This window comes from Centruroides vittatus, unplaced genomic scaffold (genome assembly GCF_030686945.1).
Source record: "Centruroides vittatus isolate TY-2023 unplaced genomic scaffold, ASM3068694v2 contig_747, whole genome shotgun sequence".
Taxonomy (NCBI): Eukaryota; Metazoa; Arthropoda; class Arachnida; order Scorpiones; family Buthidae; genus Centruroides; species Centruroides vittatus.
This window is the reverse complement of record NW_027122483.1, coordinates 1,153,546-1,175,624: the sequence shown is the minus strand read 5'-3', so window position 1 is coordinate 1,175,624 and position 22,079 is coordinate 1,153,546. Positions and strand designations below refer to the sequence as shown.

The 22,079-nt window shown below is 33.2% G+C and overlaps 3 protein-coding genes across 3 annotated transcripts; 1 reads left to right on the top strand and 2 right to left on the bottom strand.

The window, feature by feature from the left end:
- Positions 1-294: 294 nt before the first annotated feature.
- LOC136981176 (pancreatic lipase-related protein 3-like) lies at positions 295-7,689 on the top strand. The gene is made up of 8 exons (XM_067277459.1): positions 295-397; positions 3,514-3,797; positions 3,867-4,016; positions 4,161-4,269; positions 6,197-6,310; positions 6,404-6,520; positions 6,892-7,150; positions 7,655-7,689. The coding sequence occupies exons 1-8, from the start codon at positions 295-297 to the stop codon at positions 7,662-7,664; spliced, it is 1,146 nt and encodes a 381-aa protein (XP_067133560.1). The 3' UTR covers positions 7,665-7,689.
- A 3,227-nt stretch (positions 7,690-10,916) lies between these two features.
- LOC136981203 (uncharacterized) lies at positions 10,917-12,040 on the bottom strand. Its single transcript, XM_067277484.1, has 6 exons — positions 12,022-12,040; positions 11,867-11,952; positions 11,715-11,790; positions 11,513-11,644; positions 11,358-11,443; positions 10,917-10,997 (listed from the first exon to the last, which is right to left on the bottom strand). Exons 1-6 carry the CDS (start codon positions 12,038-12,040, stop codon positions 10,917-10,919), a joined length of 480 nt encoding a protein of 159 aa, XP_067133585.1.
- A 407-nt stretch (positions 12,041-12,447) lies between these two features.
- LOC136981202 (pancreatic lipase-related protein 2-like) lies at positions 12,448-21,856 on the bottom strand. Its single transcript, XM_067277483.1, has 10 exons — positions 21,823-21,856; positions 21,376-21,659; positions 21,157-21,306; positions 20,983-21,091; positions 20,802-20,918; positions 17,312-17,425; positions 16,556-16,757; positions 13,014-13,068; positions 12,724-12,873; positions 12,448-12,654 (listed from the first exon to the last, which is right to left on the bottom strand). Exons 1-10 carry the CDS (start codon positions 21,854-21,856, stop codon positions 12,448-12,450), a joined length of 1,422 nt encoding a protein of 473 aa, XP_067133584.1.
- Between the last annotated feature and the right edge of the window lie 223 nt (positions 21,857-22,079).

The following is a 22,079-nucleotide window of genomic DNA, read 5'->3' as shown; positions in this document are numbered from 1 at the left end:
GTAATATGGGTTCATTAATCATATATTTTTAGGTGTTTTATCAAGGAAAGGTGTGACAATATCACTGAATTATTGACGTAATGCTGATTTATATCGTTTATATCGACGAATAAGAAGTGCAGGAAGTTACGTTCCATTCGTCTTTATATCATTCGCACTGTTACTAAAGAGAAATATTCCAAATTTGTCGATGACGTAACGGATGAACGGACGTATCGAAGAGAAATTGTGTCAAATGATTATTTTAAAAATCGCTTATAACACTCGATAATTCACAGTTGAATGTAGGTCACTATGAATTTTATAACCATTTTTGTATTGTTATCGAAGTTATTCGGGTTTTCTTTCTGTTGGTTTTCTTCTTCGGATAATGAAAACTCTGCCAAACACGTGACAGGTATGTAAATTACTTTTATTTTGTCAATAGACACCTCCCAATTCTAAATTCAGGGTCGGATTTGAGCCTATGCTAAACGAGCTGCAGCTTAGGACCTCGCACATTTACATGTATCATGTATCATTATTTGATCGGTAAAAAAGGGGCCTGGTCTTAGATTTGTTGAGGCCCTAAGAGATTGTCGCTTCTCCTTCAACGTTTGTAAATTATATATAAGAATAGCAGTAATATTGTTATCGCTAGTGAGTCATTGACAGTTTAAGGTTGTTCAAGGCCCTATAAAAGGCCTTACATTTACATTATACTAGACGCTGTACTAGATTCTTGAATCCTAACTGGTTTCTGTATACTTAAGTACTGACGAGATGTATTTGCTAATGTCTGAGGCCGCTACAAGCTCGAGGCCTTAACCAACTCCCTTGATTGCCTACGTCTAAAACTGACATCGCTGATATTAAAATTAATACGTGGAAAGCGAGCATCGTGCTACAGTGACGCAGTTTAAGGCCTCACTCTTTCACAATTTATTATTATAACAGGAGAAGGGCCTCTTGTGTTATACCTATGAGTAACAACTCGAAATAGAACCACCCTTATCTTTTAATAAGCAAAATTTACAAGAAAACTGTGAAGAGAAATTTTCAAGAAAAAAAAATTGCGGGAATTTTATTGTTAAATGTTAAATTTTTAGAAAGAAATTTACAAATTTCTACCATAAAAACGGACAAATCTGTATTTCTTAACAATACCCTTATTAACGTTAATAGCTCCATTTCCATCAACATATTCAATTATACTCTATCTCAGAATGACATCTGGTCAAAATGATTAGTAAAACACGCACGTATATTTTTTTTCGGTTGATTTAATAAGCTTATTTGCATTTTCCTCACGTATAGAAATACTAAACTGTTAAGCTACATTTTCCTCCCCTGTTAACTTCAGATCTGGATCAGAAGACGTAGAGCAAACGATGCTAGAGGCTTAATCGTTAATGACCCTGACGAAAAATCGCCTCTGGCCTTTCATTTATGACGTAATAATGCTACAAATAGTATCTACTTCGATTACATAAGAATTAAAACGGTTGAATGCTATTATTTAATAACTAGGAGGGGTTGAATTGTATTTTAAAAAAGCTCTTTAAACGATCATTTTCTGATGGTTCCAGCACTCGAAGTCATTGTATACGTCAGATTAGACTTGATCTTGAGAAGACAGACACGCGAACGGATCAATTCAATGTCACGCAAATATTGTTTCGGTGTCAGGGTCCCGATAATCAGATCGGAATTTTGTACAGGAATTTAATCGGGTTTTTAAAAAAATTATTTATTAATTTATATTTCGTATATTCTAGAAATAATTGGGGCAATGTTGGGCTTGAAACAGCTGATCTAGAACAAGATTATCTTAAAAGTAATATATTTTAAAGACAGATGTATCGTCTTTTTAACAGATAACAAGTTAACTTAGTTATTAAATTCTATTTTTTATAGAAATTACTCAAACTTACTTGATTAATTTTATTTAGAAGTGGTCGTGGCATTACTACAGCCTCACTTTAATATCTTTTACCATAGAATTAAAAAGGTTAAACACTAAAATTTCGTATCCTTTTTTGCATAATTATTTCTAAATGTATGCTCTAGTTTTGTAATTGAATTTGCTGAAGTACATATTTACAAATCACTGATATTCGTCAGAGGCATATTCGGGGAAGGGCAGAAGTACTGTATGTATGTTTTCCCTTAATCAAAATTTAGATTTATTTAAAGATGTATTACACATAAACGTATATCTAATGTCCTCCCTAAAAAGAATACAAGGACATGCCGTCCTCTTCTTCCACCATTCCTCGTTATCCTTCCAGCTTCTTATCATCCTTCTCCTCTTACTCTTCCACATACTCCTCATCTTTTTCTCGTCTTACTTATCCATCTAATTATAATTTGTTTTATTTATTCATCTTAAAATATAAAGATAGAGGAAGTCACCTATCTAATAGTGGAATCTTTAGAAGGGAATGCAGAAAAGATATACCTAACAAAACTTTAATTAAGTAACAACCATTTAACGTGCAAAGTGTTTAAATTAAGATCAACATAATATACAATAGGTCCCCGTAAGTTAAAGCCTCAACGAATCGGCGGTTGCCATAAAGCCCTCTGTTTATTGTATAGACCTTTCAGCCCTCTATCATTGTCTGTACAGAGTCACGCTCCTTTGTGCGCTATACCATAGTGCAGGAAGGAGCGTAACGTATTTGAAAAAATAAAAAATGATAATAGATCACAAGAATCTAATTAGAATGTCTATTTTTGTATTTTTAAATCTAAAAAATGCATCGATTTAATCTTATCAATAAGCCAATATTTGAGGTTAAAACTAATTTTTTAACGACCAGTATAAATTATTTCTTATAATTACATGAAATGCCTTACATTTTTTGTAGTCATTACTGTATTGTATTATCTGGTTTAAAATCTCATCCATTAGAACGTAATTTCAATTAGTGATATTGAGCCATGGGAAATGGAACGACTCGCTTTACGATGGTCATTCAAGAATTAATTAGGTCACGAAAGCGGGATGCGCTGTATTATATTCTTACATTTATTTCATAAATAATGAACACGAGAATAATTTAATTTTAGCAATCATCAAACTACTCGAAAAAATTTTGAAAATGGTCATATTCCCATAATGGACGGATTCTTGAGGAATCTTGAAGAAACTATTTACGAAAATTCCGAGGATCCCTCCTGCACTCCAATCTCATCCTTTATAACAGCTCGATGGATCCGATCCTTTACAAGTTACTCTTCTCTCTCTCGGTGGCACGTTATCTTATGGGCACAAAGGGCAATTGTCTGGGGCCCTCACCGACTGGGGACCACAAACCAATCTTTTATAAAAAAATATTTCTCCAGAAATATCCCCCCGAAGAGAAATATCTAAAGTCAGCACTGCGCTGTACATGGGATCCCCTAATACAAATGTGCTTGGGCCTCGTGAAGGTATCACGCGCCATTTCTCTGCTCTCTCTCTCTCTCTCTCTGTACACTATTATACTATAATTCCATAAATGATAAAATATACTTTTAATTTTGCAGATTCTACAAAACAGAGAATAACTTGTACAAAGAATTCGCCTTGTTTCGATCCTAGATCAACTTCACCTCTTCCTGTTGATCTGAAAATTGCGTACGGTGCAGAAGACAGGAAGAGTGTTGGTACAGTATTTTATTTATATACTACTCGACACCCTCACGTAAAAGAGGTTATTAACGTAGATAATTCTACAACAATATGGCAAAGCAGTTTCAATCCTGAATGGCCCACAAAATTAATTGTTCATGGATACATGAACGGCGTGTTTCTTACCACTTGGATGAGGGTAAATTTATAATTCTAATTATTCCTATATTTTATTATATTTCGATTGATGACAAGAATATTTGTATAGAGGATGAAAGACGAGCTATTATCTGAAGGGTATTATAACGTGATATTAGTGGACTGGAGTAGAGGAAGTTCATTCACAATAAGAGATCAAGCCATAGCTAATTCGAGAGTAGTCGGAACTGAGATTGTTATTCTTATCAAAGGTCTTCAGGTAAAAATTGTCCATTTTCTATTTATAAATTGAAATTTTTCTGGTAATTATAACAGTAATATACGGATATAAGGCATCAATAGATTTTAGATATACCTACGTATCAAGAGATATATATGTAGTATAGTAATTTTTATCGTTCAGGTTATCAAAGGAGCTAGACTAGAAAAGTTGCATATCATTGGACACAGTTTGGGATCACACGTGGCAGGTTACGCTGGAAAGCATATTAAGGGAATCGGAAGAATTACAGGTAAAAGTTTACTTATCTTTTATCCTAGAAACGTACACAGACTACCGATTGGTAGAGTGGCCAATTGGACAAAACCACAGAACACTGGTAGTTAGTGGCGCCTCACTAACAAGATGGCCACGTAAAATTTTTCGAGTTTCTTCACATGACAAAAATATAGAGTATTTGGTTGTGGCAACGCGATAGGTGGGGATATAATTATTACATCGCCCAAAATAAGAGCTATGCACTTAGGTGTAGTATATATTCTGTCGCAGATACTGAGCGCAGTGTCTCCATATAATAGGTTAAAATAGCGTCAGGACATTTATGGATGCGACTGCTACTCTCCTTTTGTCTTCCCCGAGCAGGAGGGGATACCATAAAACCCTATTATACCTATATACAATTAAAACCTATATATAAAACCTTGTATATAATCTTCATAACTATATTAAAACCGTGTATAAAAAAACCCATATACTTTTTAAGGTATGTAACTTTTATTTATAGGTATATAGGTATATCTTGTAATTGGTCTGTATTTTCTGGTCGCACCGATGTACCAGTGCGCCCAGACATAAAGACCCAGACTACATTAAACATATATAAAATCATTTATATATAACCAAAAATTACCATAATATACTCATATATATAAACTTATATAAAACCATATAAAATACCCTTATATACAACATATATATAAATTTTAAAATACCATACAATAAAGTATAGTAGAAGCCCCATAAAACATCTTAACTAAGTTAAAAACCGGGACCTCACGTCCTACAATATGCAATAGAACAATATAACATAAAATCAATATAAATCAAAACCTGGGTAACACACCAACCCTTAAAACCATCCTACGTACTAACATACCCTTTAAAATTTTGTATGCACAATTATATATAACCTTAGTGCGCACTAAGTTGGTGCAGACCTCACCAAATGCAACACTATGACAGGAGTCAATGTTTAGTATACCCTTTAACTTCTCTATCTCACTGTTAAAATTAAAAATAACATACCCTAACATCAAATGTTGGAGGACGTCGACTGCACCACACTCACACAAGTCACTACCGATAAGGTGGAACGACTTAAGTTTACTTTAAAGTCACCATGACCACCCAATATTTGGAAGAATAATAATTAAGCTGTACTCATTTTGCCTTCAACCTCTTATTTATATCAGGGAAGAATCTATAGGTTATCCTTCTCTTCATACACCTGTTTCACCGGTCTTGCCACATGCCCTTGACTTTTTCTGTCACCTCTTTTCTTAGCCTTGGCAGAGCTACTTCTGCCGTCGAACATCTCTCCATTATACCTTAAAAACCACACCTTTCTATATTCAGGCATTACAATACGACTTATCTAATTCTAGATCTATAGGTAAAAGCTCACTTATTATGTGTAGGGATACCGTAGTAGTAGTACTATACGCCGTAGTTAAAATCAATAGGACCATCCTTTGGGCACTTTCTAATTTGACCGTATTTTAGTCTGGCACGACCTTTCAGAATGTCATGCCATGCTAAAATACAATATGTCAATATACTTAAAAGTAAACTCTTATGTAAAATATAAAGAACGTGAAGTTGGAGCCCCATTTTTTCTTAATATTCTGCTTTAACAATATACTCCACGCGACATTGTTAAAACCCTTAGGCAAACCGTCAAACACCAAGTTACAGAGGATAGATCAGAGAAGGGGTACACACGTGAAGAAAACCCACGGAACTCCATATCGGTGAGGCGCGAACCCGCGACTAAACTACCACGTATTTGGTGCTTTATCCACTCGGCCACTGGTTGGCCTTTATTTCGATGTAAACTCAAAATTCTGTACAAGAGAATCTCTTTAACAAATCATAAATATCTTATTCGTAATATTTCTATAACAAAGTATTAAGAAAGTAACTGAAACTGTATTTTTCAGGCTTGGATCCTCACATCAGAAATGTTCCATCCGAACTTCATTTGAATGTACACGACGCCATGTTTGTCGATATCATTCATACTGACACTGAAAGAATTATGTTTGTACTTAGAGGTTAGAAAATTATTCTAACAAAATTATATTATAGGCCCTATATTTATTATTTTTAAATTAATTTCTTCCAATTTATATTACTTCTATCCTTAGATTATAATACAGTACCAGTAATGGGTGACGTTGATTTTTACGTCAATGGGGGAGACTATAATCCTGCTTGTCAATCATTAGCCTCAAGAAAACAACTTGTCAGAAACTTTTTCGAGGGTAAGTTATTTTAGTATATAGTAGATTTAATTTGTAAATAGTCTCGGATATATTGGCCTCGTATTTCGCCATTGTTGGCCTGGCCAAATTGATAATGGTTGTAATTAAAATGGACGTGTTATTACCCACAGAGCAAAAAGATTCGAAAATGCCCCAATTGTCAATAGGTCACGTATATAAAATAGTATTGATAAGTATGAAATGACCTTTCTGAAAATGATTCCTTGGTTCCTCGGTTCGAGGGATCTAATCTTTTTCAACATGGCATCACTCTTCTCTGTCATACTTCGCTTATACACTACGAATTTGCTATTTTTATACAGTATATAATGGTAGAATTTGTTTTAACACCAATTAATTTTTAATTTCAGTATTATTGTACACAGCAGCTTGCGATCATATGATTTCCATCGAGTACTTCATAGCCTCAATAAGACATCCCAATTGTTTTGTGAGTGTTTCGTGTTTCGACTATTTCGGATTTCTTTCTGGAAAATGTACATGTAACGCAAGCAACCCCTGTTCTGTTATGGGACTACATGCCGATAAATATACCTACAGAACGCCATTCAAGGGTAAAAACAGAAATTTCTACCTGCAAACTGGTAGCAAATATCCATTCTGTAGAAGGTATGTGTTATGCCATATTATTATTACTTAAGCATGCCATTCGCCAGTACAATTAAGAATTTCGTTGAATATTTATTATTTATTGTACATGTGAATTACTTGTGTTTCTGGCTACCACGTTCTATGGTATCATTAGTAGTATCACATAGACCTTTCTAGTGTCTTACTGCATGAAACTTAGACTAAATATGTGGCTTATATTTTAAAATTCATACATAATATTTATAAAAATATTAATTAAACCATTTATATAATATTGTTCGAAACAATGGAATAGCAATTGGCAGAAATTTAAGTATTTGCACTATGATTTTTATGTCGTGTCTCTCCAAAGAATTAACTTTATCTCCACTCGTGGAACCATTATGGCTACTTCTTTTCTAAAATTAGCATGTATATAACATGAATTTAACATATTCATAAGTTTATATACGTATATAAATATACTAATAATTTTTAGAAGTTATTTTGTTTAATTAATGTGGGGTATTTACTATTTTTCAGCAGAACGTGAGGTCGTGTCGAGGGTTTGTCTCCGTTTATACATCTTTTTGCGAAGATAAAATACATCGTCATGTCAAATCATGTTATCATTAAATTTATTAAACAAATAAAATTATACTTTATACATTTATAGAAGACAATTATGCTTATTGATTCAAGAAAATAAAATATATATATTTAAAAAAATACATGTTGGTTGGAAAGTAACTAGGCATTAAGAAATCGCTATACTTTTTGTAATAATGAAATCTTAAAGTCTATGTGCGAATGTACAACAATCAACGAGATTTTATACTTCCTGTATTAGCGATGTGGACAGTGATCGAGAAAAGCTGCGCACCCAGTGGCAGAAAGAATGGGTGACCGTTTGTCCGTTCAGGAGCAAATGCAGATTGCTGTACGCTATGAGATGTGGAAATCAGTAGTTGCTGTGCAAAGATGGGGGAGTACGATGAAGTGATGTCATGCCATATTCCGTCCGGATACAATCAAGAATTCGAGTGACCACACGTTCGAATGGTTGGAGCAATGGTATTCAAACATTTTAACACTGCGATCCCAAGGTAATTTTCCACGACCCCAAATGGGGTCGCGACCCATAGATTGAATACCACTGGGTGGAGGAATGACCACACAGTTGCCATTGTCCTACATCACGATTCCCGGTTGTTTGAAGATGTTGGTGAATTGAATTTTAATTTATTCAGGCACTTTATAACATGTAAATATGAATACATATAACTATGAGCATCTAATAAGGTACACAGGAAATAACTTTTTATCACTTTTGCATTAGGAATATAGAAATTATAGCGATTTCTCAATGACTAGTTACTTTCCATCCACCGTATAGAAAGCTAGTCATGACGGAAATCGTCGAGGGTGGTAGGCAATTTGCAATGATCAGTCATTTTAGAAAAAGGCAACACAGGTTTGGAATAACATAAAAATATTATGTATAAAAGTAAAATTAAGGGGATATTTAATCTATTTATTTATTATAAGTAATATTTATTTAATTGGAGAAGATTAGTTGCTCAGTTAAAGGTACAGCAACGCAATACAAAGACAATGTGACAGTGCCTCGCGAGTGGCTTTCCTATTGCGAACTAATTTCTATTCAGGTGTTATACTAATTCTTTTTGATACGTCAAGCATGACTTGTTCCTTTTCTTCTATATTTAACAAAAATGATGTAGATTATTTTATTTCTTAATGGTGTTTTATTTCTTAAAACAAAATATAAATCTTGTAAATAAACAAATAATAAATAATTCTAATTTACTATTCCAATAATTATATTTTCGTCTGTGTTTTATTTCTGTTAAGAGAAATGTCATTAAAATAATCAGTAACATATGAATAAATTCTGTTTCTAGTCTTAGTTAGAAATTTACTCAAAGATGTGAAACAACTTTTCAACCTATGATTGAATATAATCACCGAATTAAATATAAACAGCTTCAAAAAATTCCACAGAAAATAACTTGAATATAATGATTATTATTAAACGAATAAATGCTTTTCTTACAAGGAAAAATATGTGAAGTTATACTCGTGACATAAATATAACGTTACTTCGTTTCATGGAGCATAAAAATCATTCTAAATAAGAAAATTGCTTGCTTCAGAATGCAAATAAAGGTGACTGTGAAAGTGGAAACAGTAAAAATAATATTGTTCGTACGAACTAGCTAGAATATACTGCACACAGTGGCTGTAGCGACGCCATGTTGAAAGAAAACCGAATAAAGTTCGCCATTTTCTTTGTAGTCAAGTTCATATTCCAACTTGTTGCGTAAGTGTGCAAATAAAGAAAAGAGCTTTAATCCTTAACTGAGATTGTACGAGTCGAAATACCCTACTCAGTTTTTTCAATTATGAAAGTAAATAACGATACTTAAATTTATCTTTGTATATATATAATTTTCCAGTATAATAAGTCCTGATAATTGATAAATGTACTTAGTATACAAAAATAAATTTAAGCTATAATAAAGGACACAAAGGCATAATAATTAAATAACGATACATTTCTTTCTTTAACCCTTTATTTAAACGTTTCTAAACAAGACAAAATATTCTGTAGTGATAAGTTAAATGCATTTCTAAACATTCTTAATTTTACTTTCCCGGCTGTTTATACTATATATACATAACAAGTGAAAGCATTGGAATCGTGTCAAATTTGACTCTCAGAGTCCATGTTAATATACTTTTTTTTATCCAGAATGGTGCATATAGTGCACAATTTATACACATCCTGACGGTACAGTTTCTAGTTTTCAGTCTCTTTCACTTATGGCATGGTTTCTTTGTCTATTTTTGATGAAAAAATGCAGCACTTGTTCCATTTCCCATAATTATTAGCTCCTTATTACCTCTTAAAAGGATTATAAGTTCAATAATGTAATTCATAAAAAATGTGAAAAATGCTATTTATATTCTTCAACAGATAAAAACACTGTTTAAAAAATACCTACAACGTACTGAATATGGTAAGTATCAGACTGACCTGAGTGCACTATAAATAAACAATCATATGGCTAAGACCAGAGTTCTTCAAGATCTGGCTCGTACTTAGATTATAAAAATGTTATTGTAAACCCTTATATTGAAAGTCAAGTACTACACTTACCACTTCAAATTCTGATCTACATATATACCTTTGAGTCAATTATTAATGATGCAGAAAATACAAGATGCACGGCTTACTGATCACGACTTAGTGGAAGTGTTCAAATTTAATAGAAACTGGAGTTTTAACAAGTGGAAGCACTGTTGCCAAGCCCTGTGAAACAGTGTCAATATCAGAGAATAGTCCAATTTTAGATTACTGAACATGTCGAAGTAGCAAACAACCGAATTGCCGATATTGTATCGTATGCGTACACATAGAAATTACTACGCGCCCACGAAAAATTTAGTAAATATACAGAATTCGCCGACGAAATAAGAGATGTGACAAATGAATTGGGCCTAAATTACCGTCGGCCATTTTTAATGACGTATTCTTGTATACTTTATCCTTACTTGTACATATTCAACCGTTACAAATACGAAATAATTATTTCTAATATAGTTGCTTAACGAAAAAAATTCAACACACGAACTACAAGAAACAATCGAATTAAATTAAACTTTATTTACAATGATCAGTCTAAACCATTTAAACGTGAAATTAATTGTAAATTATTTATAAGTAAAACTAACAAAATCAAATAACAAATTGATTTTGAATATGTTCATTGACCAGTCAAAATTAGACCAATTCTGGCCACGGGACTCCATCAAAATACACGTGTGTACCGATGTCTGTTTCCGAAAGACGATTATTCGGGTCCTAAAATGATCAAAAAGAATAATTAGCTGCGGTAATTTTACTCGAGAAATATTTTTATCTCAGAGTAAATGCATTAAAATAACCAGAAATAAGTCAATAGAAAAAAGTTATTCAACGTCATTAAATAATCGCAAATACATTCACAACTTATCGTAGAAATTGCGTTAAACATAATTAGTGTTAATAAACAAACGAACGTTTCTCTCGTTAACTATAAAAATTCACGAAATTCTCTCATAACACATGGTAAAAAGGCCGATGTAATATTCAATGCTCGAGGCGTAATGATAAGTATTGTAAACAAAGACTACGTCACACGACGAAACTCAACGAGTTAAGTAAAATGAAGTATAAACTTACTCTCTGTAACAAATCGTCGATTATGAGTTTTGCATCGGTCGACAGTAGCAAATGACTGGGATACACTAAGTCCATGTTTTGGGCAACTGAAAAGGCATTTTTATATTTATCATTGTTCTTTTATTGTGGATAAATTCCAAGTTATACTCGCTTACTGTTTATCATGTCGATAAGAGAAAACGAATTGATGTCAACCTGCATTTTTTCTAAGTAAATGTCCAGTGGGGTCTTTCCGATTAACATTTGGTATAATACGGTCCCAAATGACCACCAATCGCAGTAAGCGTCTAAAAATAATATATTGATTACACGAGTGCAAACAAAATGAGCTTATTAAATTCGAATAGAACACCTTACCATATGGCCTTCCCCGAAGAATTTCTGGACATAGATAGAACAAAGTGCCGCAAAATTCGGTCGGGTTTGGTTCGAACTGACAGAAAGAAAATCAGCCAATAAGAATTCTCTAGTTTAACGAAAATTAGGCTATTGCTGTACACACTACTTACTGTGCACAGACCGAAATCGATTAATTGGGCTCCTTTGGTCTTGTCAAGCACGATGTTACTGCAGCTTATGTCTCTATGAATTATTCCTGTCGAAGAGAGAAACAAACTTTATCATACACTGCCATTAGTTGACGAAATGAGATTTATAAAGTTACCTTTATTATGAATAAACATAATGGCCGAAGCCACTTGCGTAGCGATCACTTTGGATTGGATTTCTCCAAGGCGGCCATTACTTTCTAAATAATTAGTCAAGTCCTGTCCGTCCACGTAGTCGGAGACGAAACAGAAACTAAAATAGACAGTTATTAGTCCATACAACCATAATGCATTAGCAATAATTCGAATGGAAAGGCTTCAAATTTATTTACCTCGTATTTGTTTTGAAGCAACCAAATAAAGTAACAACGTGGGGATGGCTGGATGAGGATGCCCACGCTTCTAATTCTCTCTTTATTTCGCGCCTCTGTAAATAAAGAAATTCTTTTTAATATACACTAAATACAAACGAAGAATATTCTGTAGACATTTGTAATTAATGTTCATAGAACAATATCGAACGAAGAATATCGGAAATAATGCTATGAACGTACTTGAAGACGAAAGCGCTTCTTGTCTATCGTTTTTATGGCAACTCGTTCATTGGAAGTTTTACATAGAGCCAAATAAACGGTTCCGAAACTGCCTTTTCCAATTTCTCTGAATTCAAAATCCTCGATAACGTTTTGATTATATTTATCAAATTCGAGTTCGGAATTGTTTTCCGAATTATTTCCCGATTCACATTTCTAGAGTGATGAAGTTTTTCAATTGTATAATTTGATAATTGAAGGGCGACAGAGCGAACGACGTCTTACCTGAGAATCGGAAATGCAACAAAAGAATTTGCAGAATGCATTTCTGCAGAATTCTGTAAATTTTCCCTTCTGTTTGGGTTTCGTTTCTTGGAACGTCGACTCCTCTTTCTTAAAAGGGTGACACTTCGTTTCCAGAAACTTGTCGTCAATCTAAGAAAAGCGAAAGACAAAAACTGTTGTTGCATGTGGCATTATCGGAAGAATATTTATAAAAACATAAACAATCGTTATCAACTGAATCTTAGCTAAGAAATGTGTTTGATTTTTGTATGGAGAGAGTAACGACTTACATTTATGGGATCATTTTTATCCTGCTGACCATTTGGTTCAGCCTCTTCGTCTCTCCTGTAAAGAAATTCGATTATTTCGTAATTGGTATTAAATAAATCGTAATTATAAATGTAATTAACGTCGGAATTTACTTTTTTCTCTTCTCTCTCTCACTCCACATTCGCAAAAAGAACTTTCGAAGACAGCGCATAATTTTCGCCAAGCTATTTAAACAATTGAATATTGTCAAATGCGGCGTATTGTTAGCAATTGTTGTAGATTTTTGTTATGAAATCACGTGACTAAATATGTGAAATTCATCTCTAGTAGGAAAATGAACTTTTTTGAAGAAATCGTCACGAAAAAATATCATTGTTTTCGTATTTTTCTTGCATTGTCATTAATCGAAAAAAAGGGATATCAGTTATAATAAACTGTATTGTGTTTAATTTGATTTATATAAGAAACGAAATCATTATTGTCATGATTTATCCAAAATAAATGTGTAGAAAAATCACTACCTATATTTATTTTTTAGAACCTACTTTTATTTGTCAATATAAGAAATCAGTAAAATAAAGGTCCTGTTAAAACCTGGATTTTTGATACTAAACACAGTCTGATACTTAATGGAATCGAAAATATTTGTTATAATTAAGCAAATAATAATAGCCAAAACCTAATTTCATTTTTCCAAACTAACACAATGTATTTTTTTTTCACCTGACATATTTATAATAATTTGTGTTTTGTGAAGTTGCATTCTTTTAGCTGTTGTCCTGTCTCGGATTTGATGAACGGAAAAAATGTCACTAATTTCTTAAAAGAGAATGGGTCTTTGACAGAGAGTAAAGCTAAAGTGTTAGCTGCTCGAGTGGTGTATGAATGATATATATTCATAGCAATGGCGATTATTTTATATAGATTTATATGCTTAAATATTTCGTAAATATGTGAAGAATGACAAAATATGTTTCTATTCTGAATAGGAATTATACACTGAGACGCGAGTTCGAACAACATTATGTTAGATAAGTGCAGAAGCACACAAGTAATTGATTTTGGTTTGTTCACAGTAAGTGTTATATGTATAGGCCTAAATATACATTGAAAGATTTTTTGAACTGCAGATTGTTAAATGACTTCTTGACTGTTGTATCTTCTTTAGTACGAACGAAATCCAAAAGGTTTTTGTGAAATGTTATCATTTCTTTGTCCTGAAATTCTTCAGAAGAAGCCTTTAGGTGAAGGCTTGTGTTTTCAAATTTGCTCGTATTATTTTGTTCGATGTATTAATAAATATATTTATTGCAGATTCCTATTGTGACTGGTGGATTTTCGGTCTCGTGTTATTCCATGTGTTGATTGGAAGAACACCTCTGGACATTTATGTGTAAAAAGCCCCAAACGTTGACAATGTGAATTTAATACCGTGTTTCGATAGAATACAAGGTAAAGTATCAAAATTTTTAATTCATTTATTTACTAATATTAAATAAGTAATATAAAAATATATTTGCTGCTGCTCTAAACGTGAAGGTGTCGTATCCTGCTACATTGTCCGATGATTCCAGACATATTATTAACGACTTATTGCAAAAGATATGTCTATAACTAATCGTACCTAACACATTCAGATTTTTTCTGTCTTTAGTATGCAGTGTTTTGTCTTTTTTTATTTAACTACACAAAATATTTTGTTTCCTACATGCAACGAACTACTCTTATACATTTAAGTCTCGAGTATAACTTCACGTGTTTTTCCTGGTAGGAAAAGCATTCATTCGTTTAATAATATTGATTATATTTAACAAATTTTCTATAAGAATTTTAAAGCACTGGTGTTAGATACCGGCCTCTTCGGAGTTGTCAATTCGCATCTCACTCCTATAGTTGCGTTGAATGTTATTCCGTTTTTGTGAAGTATTAGGAGAACTTTCGACTTTGGAAATGTCTTGTTTATTTTAGCCCAGGTTCTCTCTTTTAAAATCAAATTTCTTTTGCTTATCAACATTTTAGTAACGAACACTGTAGAACAGAAATCGAAATACTAGCTCGGTGTTAAAAAAAGTGGTTTATTTAAGTAATTTCATACGGTCTTTATTTCCCTGTTTGCAAAGTTTTTCAATTATCTTGGTAGTTTCTATTTTCGCAATAGTTCCTGAAATATTGGACGGAGGAGGGAGAGAGGGGTCGTCGGTAAGGTGTATGCGATATACGAGTAACAGACACCATTAAGAAGAAAAATCAAAAATTTAATAAATAATAAAATAACAAGATTACAGAATGACAAGAATACATAAAATCGAACACGACATAGATTGAGCTATTCGCTTGTGCACCAGTTAAGAATTCGAAGAGACTGTCCTCGAGAAGGGGGTGTATCTGTCTTACATTCGGATCGGCCTGAGAAAATGATCTTGTGATTAAGTGTTGACGATGATGAAGGTTGCTTTTGGCAGGTGTAGGGTCATAGGTGTTCCTGGGACAATGCGAAGATGGTGAAATCGGACGTCATCTGTACTCTTTAAAACCTGTAACGTTAGATCGACCATGTTTGTACGGGCGAACGTTGACGTTCTCGAAGTAGTATTATAAACTTTTAACGGTTGTTGATGATGAGGATTATATTTAATCTCTTTTTCCGATGATGTTATTTTTACGATCGCGTCAGGTTAAAATTTTGCGAAAATTAGGCAAACTTTCCTTTAAAAATATCGGATCTCACAGTTATGTAGAATCCTCATAAAAGTATATTTTATCATTTATGGAATTATAGTAAAATAGTGTACAGGAGAGAGAGCAAGGGAGCGTGTTTATTAGACAACGTGGCGTCCATAGCGTATAGCACAGTTTTGCCTATTAAAAATGCCCGCACCCGCAAAGTGCAGCATATCCGATAGACGGGTTACTGAGAATAACAGTTTTTAATTCCAATAATGTGAAAAGACCTGATCGAAACACTCGGGAATTTAAATACGCAGTAATCAGATAAGACATTGAAAATTTTCATTATCTTTTGTATCTTAATCGTCATTAAGTCCGACCCTACTAGAGATACATACGATCCCCATTATCTCTCCACCCCCTCGACCTTTAACTATCAAATTTAATAGCATAAACCCACCATTACACAAACTTCCCTGAAAAATTTCAGAAATTTTCGGAGTTATTAAGCTTCAAATGGGGAAAACAAAATCGTGCCCCCCCCACACACACACTAACATCCATATATAGAGAAATCCCCCCGAATTTTTTAAAATATTTCTCGACGTTTCAAGGTGTCCGTTGTAAGTTCAAAAATATAAAAATCTGAAGGGACATTTTTTGACCGATCGCCATACTTTCTCCCTGTTATACATAACAGCCGGAAAAGTAACATAAATAATTAAACACAATTAATATAGAGACTACATAATTTCATAGCCATCTTTCTGCAGTAGTGAAGTTCGAGTATTAATAGTTTTTTGGTAATCGATTTTCCGTTTTATAATTGAAAACAGGTCTATTTTTAGCACAGTAGGGATAATCACTGCTAGTACTTAAGTAAAATATCCCAGACGTATTCCTTATGAGATGTTCGAATTGATTGGCATGAAAACCCATGAAAGCACAAGGTGTAACGTCGGAGCAATTGCATTTTCCCGCTGTGAGATCCAAATAACTGCGGCACGATACAGCAACGAAGCATTCCGGATAACTAATGGATGCGATGAAAAATTCTATGGAACGTCTATGATCGCATTCTTTTTGAGGTCTGATGACTGAAAATATAACAAAAATAAAATTTTGATAATTAATATACTTAAAAGAAATATATTACAAAATGATAAATTGCATAGCAAAGTACTTGAAAAATCGAATTGCAACATAATCGTTTTCACTGGATAAGGCAATGAAATACCGTGATCCTTCGGGTTCCGGATTTAGGAACTTCAACTGTAATACCCAAAGCTGCCTACACAATACGAAATATTTTGGTTTATAATCAAGATTAAAATGTATATTCTCTGAACGACAGTACAATGTTCTTCTATTATAATAAAGAATCCAAGTTCGATTTTTATTTGAATGTCCACGATCAAGTTATTCTTCGTTATATAATGATTTGAATCACTGTTTATTTGTACACATTACATTCATAAAAGACTAATTTTAGTACTGATTACAGATGGACATGATACAAACTCTATTTAGATGTACTCGTAATCCACATTCTGATAAATAGTACGTAGATCGAGTAACCTATTTGAGATAAAATTCTAGCCCTGTAGCCACTTGTACTCAGTAGATACAAATGAAAACCCCATTAACTTACATTCTAAGAAGGTCCTAGATTTTTTCTTTTCGCGCAGAGTTTTACATCCAGGATTATTCTGACCTCCATTAGGAAAGAAGTCGAAATCACCAATCACTTCATTTGTCCCAAGACCTGAAAAATATTTTCAAATAGCCATGAAATATCGAAAGTCACGTCGTGCATCACTCATAATACAGGCTATTTATTAAGATAAATTATCCCTCAGATAGGATTTTAGAATATATCACAGCTTTACTAGATTCTGTTCGAAGAAAAACACTCAAACTATAGCTTGACAAATGGATCATTCATCAAGCCAAGTCACAGTGCACTCATTGTGGGACATTATCCAATTTTTAAAGTGCATTCGGCAATTAAATTCTCACACTTTTGAATAGCAAGTCTTTATTAGCGTATACAACTTACATCGATATATCTAATAACAAACGTAGTATACTACAATCTCGTTAATCCGTCACTGTTCCTGTGTCGGGATAAGGAGCTTGCCAGTATATTGGAAGTAAGGTAAATTCAGTGGCACATAAACGAATTTGACAGCATCGAGTTAACTATTAATGATAAAGTTGGAGATAGACACGTGGACGTATAATGATAATAAACTATTGATGTATTTATTAACTATATATAACCAAATATAACCAAAGTTTCCAATAGACAACCTAATATTCTATCGAGAGAGAGAGAGAGAGAGCTTACAAGGTTACAATCAACGCAATGCCTTATTTCTTTCCTTTATTTTCTTCTTGTTCTTCTGAAGCGTTGATTGGGCTGGCCACATTTCTGCATTTTTGTCGGGAAACTCCTTGTTATTCGGACATCGAGTTAGGCTTCCATATTTCAACTCAGCTCTGGACGTTGGTGTGAACCCTACTCATAGCACAATCGTCTGACTAATCATTGGGGCTATTCGAGTCATCCGAGGGCAGAAGCAACGAGGAACTTTCTTGTTGGGTTGACATTAAAATCAGCATCTCTCTCAGGAACTTCCTTCATTTTAAATTAACATTTACGAATTGGAGTATATTGCTTAACTCTTTTAATGTTAAACCCTCAAACTACATTTGTTGTACAAAGCTGTCTTTTGTAAAATAAAAATAAATGCTTATTTGAACACAATATTCTTAGTCATTAAAGATAAAAATGAATATCGCAAATGTATATCATTTTACTTATATATAAGTAAGATGCCTTTGATTTCATTCAGTAAAGTATGTTATGAGTTCTTACACACTTTATTAATACTTTATACTTCCTACATACTGTCACATGACCAAAAAGATTAAATAGTACTGTTATATGGAAATTTCTCGTCTCTATTTTTTATTTATTTTATACTATTTTATATTGTGTTTATGTTTTTGTTTTCAGCTAAGCTAATTCAAACAATGCTAAATTTATTTTAATTTAATTCCTTTTCTTTTAACTTGCATTTCCCTCGATTATTATTTGTGCGTGTGTGTGTGTTTGTTATTGTCAGAAAAACAAATTGCTGATTACCTTATTGGCCTAGATTGTATTAATTACTATATCTTATTGTGCTATTGTACCGATTATTTTGTTTTATAATTAATGTATTTAATAAATTTGCATTTCTTTAGAAATAATGTAATACAGTCAAACCTGTTTTTATGCGGGGGATAGGGACCGCATTAAAAAAAAAACGCATTAAAAAAATCTCACGAAACTTCACGAATGGCTGTAAATAATAGTTTTCGCAACACAATTTAAAAAAATATTTTTTTATGCGGTCAACAGGGACCGCATAAAAAAAGTCTCACATAGAAAATAACTCAAAACCGTACGAAATAGAATTTATTGACAACAGATGTCAGCACTTGACTGCATCGTCTGGTCTATCGTCTGTTTTACATATTTTTGTCCAGGTGGTGTTTTGTTGACTTAAAAAGTAAATTATTTCATTTTTCGCATATTCATGCAATAATATTACTATAATAAGTGCATTTATGCTATAATAAGTTTATTTAGCTATAATAAGTCAACGTAAGACATGACGAATCGCACGAGACTAGTCGCCAACTATACCGCACAAATTAAAAATTCGCATTAAAAAAATCGCACAAATAAAAATCGCACATAAAAGGAGCGCATAAAAACAGGTTTGACTGTATTTTCATTATTAAATAGTTTATTCTTATTAGTTATTGAAAATTTCAAATTAACTTACATTTATTATGACACAGGAGAATTTTTTGTATTAAAATTACTTTAAGAATTTATGACTCAATTTATCATAAATTCAATATTTTTTTATTTATAAAAAAATATTTTTTCATATTAAAACATTTTAATTATAAGTTTCAATTTTGATTTGAATAAAACACAACATGGATTCTATCTGATTTTTTTCCTTAACACATGTTAGTTCGTCTTACTGATTGTTAGTTCACTTGATGTATTTCGCTAGAGGCGCTACGGTCGGTCTCAGCCAGCCAATGTGTTTCTGCAGCTAGACGCTTGTTGAGAAATCCTGTTTATTCTTTAAGTTACCATTTTTGACCACTAACAATAAGAGCGTCGAAAAAGACAATGTACCGTTTTTCAGCAGCCTAGCATGAGCAACTTAATAATGATTAATATGAATATCATGTCATGTTTAGTGGAAACTGGAGTTTAAGAAAGCTTGTCATCAAGTGGTAAGCCGAGAGACGACCAGTGTCGGATTACTGGACATGCCAAACTATCAAATGGTTCGATTATCGAAATTGTACTACATATGAAAAGCTTTCACACACATAAATTACTATATATCTTCAAAGAGTTTATTAAATAATTAGAACTCGCCCACGAAATAAGGTATGCAAGGAATGAATAGGGCACTTATTGTACTGTACCTATTATCTTCTCTCGCACAGGCGTCATATCAAACACACCATACCCAAAGAGTCCTTAGAATAACCTGACGTACTGTATGTCAAAGTACACAAAATAGCTATCCTAAACACATATCGACGAGGCAGATAAAGCACCAGCTTACCTCTTCAGAGAAATTGAGCGAATTAACTCCGAATAGATCGAGATATCCCGAAATTCTTTCGGAGGTGTATTTATATTATGACATATTCCATTTCACAGAAATAGGCTGGCCTGTGTACTGTATATCAGATATTACATCTATGATTAAGAAAGCATATCACGTAAAGTTGTATCATCTTCTCGTGATATGCTTTCGTGATCACATGTTATCAAGTAACCGGAAAAAAAACTGTTAATTATAATCCTTCTGTACTTCATGCTTGATCTACGAAGTTACAAATGTATGTATTTTTGTATTGAGCTATATAAACGTCATTGCCAACCTTTCTATAGTGTGAAATCCAGACCTTTTGAATAAATATGTCGCATTTACTCTAAAATAAAATAAAATGTGCACGACACGAACTTTACTCGGCAAGATTCTAAAATATGCCCATATGTTAAATTTTCCTTAAAAATGCATGCCGGAAATACTTCTATTTAAAACACTTGCCTTTAAGTATTGATTCAGCTGCATTCGTATGAATAATGTCGACAAAAGTTGCATCCGATGCATCCAATCGAACTTTACTTGAAACGTTACGAAAATAAGGACCTGCCGGATCCAAACCTGAAAATACCAAACCAATTGTAAATATTTTATGGAAAATTTGGCTGAATCACATTCCAATTACCCGTTATCCTTCCGAGATTGCTCAGTCGTTTCCCCGCATATCCACAAACGTGTGCTCCTAAACTGTGACAGATCAGATGAAAATCCTTTAATTTAGCCCCCTTCACGAGCTGCAAGACACAGAACATTCTTAATGAAGCAATTTTTTTTTATAACCGGTGTGTCAAAATATTACCTGAAGACGTTCCATGAGAAATGCAATTTCTGCTCCCACTACTCTTGCATTAGCCACTGCTTTACCGTACGAAGCGAAAGTGCTTCCTATAAACCAATCCACAATAATCACGTTATAATCTCCGACAGAAAACAATTGGCGTGTCAACCTCTAAAAGAACGTCGCCTGTTAAACTCAACGGAAAAATCGCATGTTCAATAATACTAGAAACTAATTTACCTTCATCCAAGTGGTTAGAAGGATGCTATCCAAAAAGCCATGAACTATAACTTTAGTTGGCAATTCGGAGTTAAATTTCGAACGTTCGATGGTTTCTATTTGATCGGGAATCAAAAGCTCGTTAAACCAAGGATCTCGATGAGTATAGAGAAGGAATTTTGTTCCGATGAACTCTCTGCTGTTGGGTATGTAGCTGATCGGACGTCTTTTAGGTTGGGCGAAAGGAGGTCCCACTCCAAAGCATCCCAAGTTCTTCAAACATCGAACTCTTTTTCCAATGGAGACTATAAAAATATAAAAACTTCTGGTTATTTTTGGAAATGCTTACTTTTCAACACGGTTATTTCTTATATATTTAGAGGAAAATCATAGTATGTATAATTGATTCTAATACATTTTTTAAAATGTTTTTTTTTGTCAAGTTTAATGAACTTTAGTGTGAATTACACCCCACCACATAAGCTACATTACTACAGGGCATTTACACGTGATTAAATTCTATATTTCAGTGGCGTGCCGTGACATTTGACGATAGGGAAGCTGTGTTTCTGTAAGAAGCCGACTTACATAGGCAATCAATTAATTGCGCGTCAGGGCCAATTCGTATTCGTTTGTTCGATAAGCCAGTAAAAACCGTATACTTCTTTAAATGTATTTTTAATAGATTATCCGACGTACTTAATAAATAAGAAAGTTCAATATAA

Bases quoted from the DNA above. Each gene is read 5' to 3' on its own strand.
- LOC136981176 (XM_067277459.1), top strand. From the start codon at position 295: ATGAATTTTATAACCATTTTTGTATTGTTATCGAAGTTATTCGGGTTT. The intron at 398-3,513 runs GTATGTAAATTA...TTAATTTTGCAG, and splicing joins CTCTGCCAAACACGTGACAG to ATTCTACAAAACAGAGAATA. The intron at 6,311-6,403 runs GTTAGAAAATTA...TTCTATCCTTAG, and splicing joins AATTATGTTTGTACTTAGAG to ATTATAATACAGTACCAGTA.
- LOC136981202 (XM_067277483.1), bottom strand. From the start codon at position 21,856: ATGCCCTGTAGTAATGTAGCTTATGTGGTGGGGT. The intron at 21,660-21,822 runs GTAATTCACACT...ATATTTTTATAG, and splicing joins TGTAGCTTATGTGGTGGGGT to TCTCCATTGGAAAAAGAGTT. The intron at 13,069-16,555 runs GTCTGGGATATT...ATTTCTTTACAG, and splicing joins GAACATCTCATAAGGAATAC to GAGAGACGAAGAGGCTGAAC.
- LOC136981203 (XM_067277484.1), bottom strand. The intron at 11,444-11,512 runs GTAAGCGAGTAT...ATGCCTTTTCAG, and splicing joins TCTTATCGACATGATAAACA to TTGCCCAAAACATGGACTTA. The intron at 10,998-11,357 runs GTAAGTTTATAC...TGATCATTTTAG, and splicing joins TCGACGATTTGTTACAGAGA to GACCCGAATAATCGTCTTTC.